Source organism: Papilio xuthus, unplaced genomic scaffold (assembly GCF_000836235.2).
Source record: "Papilio xuthus unplaced genomic scaffold, Pxut_1.1 DF824888.1, whole genome shotgun sequence".
In the NCBI taxonomy this organism is placed as follows: Eukaryota; Metazoa; Arthropoda; class Insecta; order Lepidoptera; family Papilionidae; genus Papilio; species Papilio xuthus.
In genome coordinates, this window is record NW_013533761.1 from 2988811 (window position 1) to 2995014 (window position 6204).

General features: G+C 35.3%; 1 protein-coding gene across 1 annotated transcript in view; it reads right to left on the reverse strand.

The window, feature by feature from the left end:
* Window positions 1–66: 66 nt before the first annotated feature.
* LOC106126989 (uncharacterized) overlaps window positions 67–6204 on the reverse strand; it is a 13798-nt gene continuing 7660 nt past the window's right edge. Inside the window, exons 2-8 of the mRNA XM_013324902.1 lie at window positions 5813–5895; window positions 5112–5631; window positions 3813–3921; window positions 2436–2518; window positions 1668–1804; window positions 1067–1247; window positions 67–280 (exon numbers count right to left, since the gene is read on the reverse strand). Coding sequence (XP_013180356.1) covers window positions 67–280; window positions 1067–1247; window positions 1668–1804; window positions 2436–2518; window positions 3813–3921; window positions 5112–5631; window positions 5813–5895 — 1327 coding nt within the window. The remainder of the gene's footprint in view (window positions 281–1066; window positions 1248–1667; window positions 1805–2435; window positions 2519–3812; window positions 3922–5111; window positions 5632–5812; window positions 5896–6204) is intronic.

Genomic DNA, 6204 nt, shown 5'->3' on the forward strand with positions numbered 1-6204 from the left:
TTGACGTCCAGCAAAAGACACGTAGATGGATCATTATGAAAATGAATATGATACTAATCATGAGTTTCAGAGACAGACAGAGGTTTCGGTCTCAGAAACCAACAGGAAATTAACTACTACATTATCACCTTTGATGACATGTAACATGACAGTGGCGGGCGGGGGTGCTGGTGGAGGTGCGCGCGCGACACTACACGAGTAGCGACCGGCGTCGTCCGCTCGCACTCGGGCCACACGAAGCACAGAATTCGCACCATTAGCACCGAACTCCGTGCGAACACTGAACACAAATAAAAAATACAATTTAGTTACTTATTACTTTACAGTCTGAACGACGCATACTTTTCAATGTTCAAATTCATTCCATTTAAAACAATCCGAAATGTCGAAACTTTTTTTATTTACATGTTTTAGAGGACTAAAACAAACTCGAGTTCTCTTAGAACAGCCTACATAAGTTTCATCATAATCCTATCAAAGGAACTCGGTAAAAAACATGTATTTTAATTTACATGTAGGTTACGGAACGTATTGCCTCAAGTAAAGTAATAGTTTGCGTCAACATTGAAGACATGAGCGTGGGAAACATTGAGAGGTTTTAGTCGGGCACAGGCTCGTGAGATTAAAAATAAACAAAGGCATGTACTTCATAACATGACTGAAGTTTCTCGGCTCACTTGATACAAAGAAAAGATAAGTATCGGAACAAAAGAAAGGAGGGAATATTGATTTCCATTTAAATGGGTATAGAAAAAGGAAAGTTGGATTGCGTACCCAAGGGGTGCTTATTCATTGATTAAAACTAGGTTACCAGGTACTTACAATAAAACAGGCCTATAACACTTAAAGCTTGTTTAAATGAACAAATATTCACAATAATTTTTATATTTCTATAAGCCACAATATTGTAATTTCATTGAAAAACAGGTATAGGTAATTTTATGCATTTCAAGGACGAGTAAATTTTTATTAAATAATTAAAAACAAAACATTGTACTTAATTTTATTCTGGAATATGTTCCCAAATACGATTGTATTCACGATATCAAATAGAATAGACACAAACCTGATGCCACCCCTAGTGGTGTCGTCATTGAGCAGATATTCTCTGCGGTACCAGAGCAGTGAGGGTCCACCCTCCATGCGCAAGCCACGGACCTCGCACCGCAGAGCCACCGTGCTGCCCAGCTCACACACCTGCTCTGTCACTGACGCACCAGCCCCATCCACGATGCGAACTGACACCACTACACAAAAGTAAACTTTACGTTCAGGACAGTTGATTGAAATTTAAACAACATTATTTTGCTATCATTTGTATCTACGATATGTCCTTTTACAGAACTAGATTATCATCAGTCAACACCCGTCCCCAATTGTGTACATCTATTAACTCAATCCGTGGACGCTCATGATCGCGATCTAATAGGTGGTCCATTTTCTTACTCAATTCTTGTGTCATTAGACCTGGTCTGATTTGCATTGGCATTATCCCTATTTAACCCTTAGCCCTTAAGAAGCTTGAATTCTCATTTAACTTACGTCTTCTGTGTTTTTCCTTTGATAATAAGGCTTACGGTCTTATAGCACTATCTATATATTACAAGCACAACTTTAACGTTTTTGTTCTTTGTGCGAATTGTTCGATTCACTATTGTTATACTCACCCGGCACTAATAATGTGACACGCGCAGTGCGAGGCGGGTGGGCAGATAATTGACAGTCGTAATGAGCGGCGTCAGTTGGACGAACTTCTCGTACTTCCAGACGCCAGATGTCAGGAGGGATAAAGCGGGCGGAATATCTAAGAAGATAAATAGATTTCGAAATTATTGTTTTTAAGCATGTAATATGTACATAAAAAGGTTATGTAGCACTCAAAAATAAAAAGTTTGTGTGGAATATTAATAATTGTGAATACTAGACAAATATTTCTTATTTATTTCACTATTACTTTTTAATCATTATATATTCCACTCAAGTAAGTATGTTTGGTTCGTTTGCGGCTACCTTTATTCCTAAAAGCATATTCAAAATTAAAGTCTCCTTTCCACCGAACGCATTAGGCTTGGATTAAATGAATGAAATATGTAAATGACGTATGCCATCCGTTTAATTCCGGGTCGGGAATGTCTGAGACCATTAAGTCCTCGCCGTTCTTTTTATAATGGTAAGTGCTGTAAAAAATAAATAAAAACCCTATAAAACACACTAAAGATAACGTCGCAAAATATACTTTTTTGACATAACTAAGGAAACAATGTTATGATCTGCTCAAAGTTGCCGTGAAAAGATTAACTACTAACTGTTATTTTAATATTACCTTATCGATATAATAACACATCTAATGTAAAGCCTGCTATACACCTTCTGTTGTAACAGTACAGTTTCCAGTAAAAATTAAACGTGTATAACGAGCTTAAAAATAAACATACCTTTTGTCAGCAGTGTACAGTTGTGTACCCGTTGTGAGGAGCTCCATTGGCTCTTCATCATTTTTTCGACGCACCCACGATACCTAATAAAATATTATTGTTTTTAAACTTAAGTGCAGATAAACCATAGGAATTTAAATTTTCATCGTAATCTTAATCTATTTTTTTAAAGGAAGTAGTCGTTGAAATTTTCTTTAATATTCCTGTCAATAATAGAAAGGCTTAAAATAAATAATTTAAGTATATCTTATCTTATAACATCAAAGAATACGAAGAAGTCTACCTATTTTATTTACAAGAAAGTATAATTGAATTTTTATTTGTCATGAGTGAATAAACACAATAACATCGAATATTTATTGTAATGGAGTATTTGTTTATTTACAAGATAAAAATACAGTAACAGAATAAACTTATTGAACAGCGAGGTAGTAGAGGAGGTTTACTTCATTAATAAAAACAATAATTGATCAAAAATATATTAATCACAGCGCCTACCTATTTAAAATTGCACATTTTATGATGCGTAAAATATAGCGACCTAAATAGCTGTAGGCGCTTTTAATTCTCATGTACCATGGGATGCAGTAATGTTTATTTATTGGATTTATGATTATTCCGGTTTTAATTAGTGCATCTTGATAATTTATTTATAGCATTGCGAAACAGCTTTTAGCAAGTATATTAATTTTCATACACTATATCACAAATTATTAACACATTTGACCTATTATTCTGCATTGCACAACAAACAGTTAGGGGCTATTTCCACTAAGCGAAAATCAGCGCACAACCATCATGTATATGGAGTTACGTGTTCTATTTCCGCTGAGGCCACTGCTACTACTATAAAATGATAGCCGCGCACGATCAGAGTTCCGCGACTACTTTGTGGAAATAGTCGCTTGCTATTAGTGGTTATGAACTACTGCCTACAATTGTTAAATTTCGTTATTTTTGTAAGTCATTTGAATATAGAATATAAATATCAAAAGAGTTGTTTGATAGCATACAAGTTTGTTTTGCGTAGGAAGCCAACCTACATAGGCTTTCATCTCATTTATCACTTTCGACATTTTTGTGACAAATCGCCTTTGTCCTATTTATAGGCCAGTATATTTTTAGACTAAAATCATGCAAATTACATTGTTGTACATTTGATTATTTTCAGTCAACTCGTCAATCATTGTTCGTTGAGATAAGGAGAATTAATTATTTACTGTAGTTAATTTAGCTGAGAAGAGAGCTACTATCCGTGTTTGTGGATTTTAGAGACAATTTAATGTAAGCCAAGAGTTAGTATAACAATGTGAATTAATGAAGTGAAAATAATTTAATCTTGTAAGGCGAACGTCGCAATAAATCTATGTTCATTACCAGCTTATCGTGTAGCGCATCCACTTTGCAGTCGAGGTGCGCGGTGGAGCCCACTAGCGCCTCCATTTCTGGTGCGGCCGCCGCGTAGATACTGTTTCCGTTGCCCGGCCTGAAACGTCAGCGTTGTTTATTTGTTTGTTCAAGACTTAAGGACACTTATTTTCAACTTACATTGTATAACTCTAAGCATACTGCTAGAAACTGTTTTAACCCTTTGACCGCCGGGGATCGATATTACTCACATCAAGTGGTTGTAAAAGAGCACCGATATGTTCCACTAAAACTGCTTTCGGTAGAAATTCTTTGTTATTTATTTTACTAATAGTGCTAAAGCATTTTTTAATATAATAATAACATTTTCTGATGATATATCAGAGTGAGATAAAGAGGTTCACATACATAGGTGTTTTAAGTTTAAGACTGATAAAAAAATTGTAAATATTCAAAGTAAATTATAAAACCTATTACACAAGTAAGATTCGAATCTGCAAACTCTTAAGCATTTTTTGCTAAATGGGAAACCTAATTGATAAATGAATCACAATCGAATGGTGGTACTTCAACCTTTAAAAATACCCTTCTATAATCGGGCTACTAAATTTCCTCTTACAACTAATACTAAGTAGATACATTACTCGTAATATCGAGAATATCGTAAATCAGCTCATGAAACGCCAATTAACAAATTAACTATCTGGTTCCGGCGTCAGGGATTACAGTCAAGTTTCTCCAACGTGAAACTAAAGATGAACGCCCAGCTTACTGACTTATACTAGCTTAAGTTGTAAACTTCTAAGCATTACATCCTTATATTGCATAAATTTCACTATAACTTGAAAATGATAGTAACCTGTAGTACCTATTTAATGTAATACTAATAACTAGTCTTTGTAAATTTCAAATGGTATAATTAGACAAGAATCTCTGTATGAACACGAGTGTCTGTGATTGTAAAATTTATTGCGACATGTCAGTCTCTCTACTCAGCCATGAGACGCCCACTGCTGGGTATGCCCAGCAGTGGGCTATGGCCCTCCCCCAAAGATCGCCACGATTACCGATCTAATCATGTCAGTCTAATCACCCTTAACTTAGGGTAGGCTTCGAGCCCCTCGGTGGTGACCTATAGTGAGCTGATGATGATGATGTCAGCCGCTGAGTAAAAATCCGTACAAGTGTAAACAGTACACATTTCGACATTGTCGGACATTTATGTCGGAATTTATGTCGTAGTCTAATCATAGCTTATTTTTCACATAGCTATTAAGTTGAGGTAATAATTAAAAAGAATTTACTTACTTTTCATTTCGGTGTTGATGTGTATTTGAATAAGTATCGAATATATAATTAAGTAATGGCGCGTTGGACCCAACTTCTCCTATTTTACGCCGTCTTTCAATCACTGGTGGAGTGTTTATCATTGGTACAGCTGTAGCTTCTGCGTAATATCCGTAACCAATAAATTCTTCTGTTCTTGTTATATTCAGAACTCTTCTTTTCCTAAATTTCTTATGGTCTTTAGTGATATTAACCTCATATACTCCTTCCGTATGTTTGTTTGCGGTAAATTGTGAGGGGAAAGAATCGTTAAAGCAGCATTTAACCTGTTTATCGCTCGGTGGAGAATATTCAAGTTGATTATGGGGTTTAAGAGTTGGTATTATGTCGAGATTAGAAAAGTTTGAGTTTGCAAGGAGTTTAGTTTGATTATGCGAGTCCGGGCTACGGTAGAGCATTTGATAAAGTTGGTTTATTGTTGGTTGCGAGCCTGCTTCGCGTGTTTCCTTCAAAATTGTTAATGTAGCGTCGGCCTCGGTCCCTAGAAGAGATAAGTACTTAAATTATGTACTAATGTTTGCTATATTTATTTTAAAAAAATCTATTACATAATGACATTTAACAGGACAAATCGCTGCATATGGCTATAGTGTACTGATAACTAGTTTAATATGTAAATGGATAAAAATATATAGTATATAGGTACAATAAATGTCAGTTACCTCGACTCGGCAGGACAGCAAGTGCGCCCAACAGCAGAGCCGCGGTGGCTGACGCGCACATCGCTTCTACATTGCTAAAGATACTGTAACAAAAAATATTATGTGAATCTACATCATCAAAGATATTTTATAAATTAAATTAATAAGTTGTCATATATTCGATTTTGATTGTTTGACCATTAAATCAAATTTAATTAATATAGTATACTTATTATAAAACTGTCGCCCGCGAAATTAAAAAAAACGTAAATATAAGTCTATGTGTTCTTCCAGACTATAATTCTATATGTATGTCATTTCATACAGATCTGTCCAGCCGTTATGGAGATACCTGCAAACATCTCTCCATCCATCCATCCGGACATTCGCATTTATAATATTAGTAAAATTTA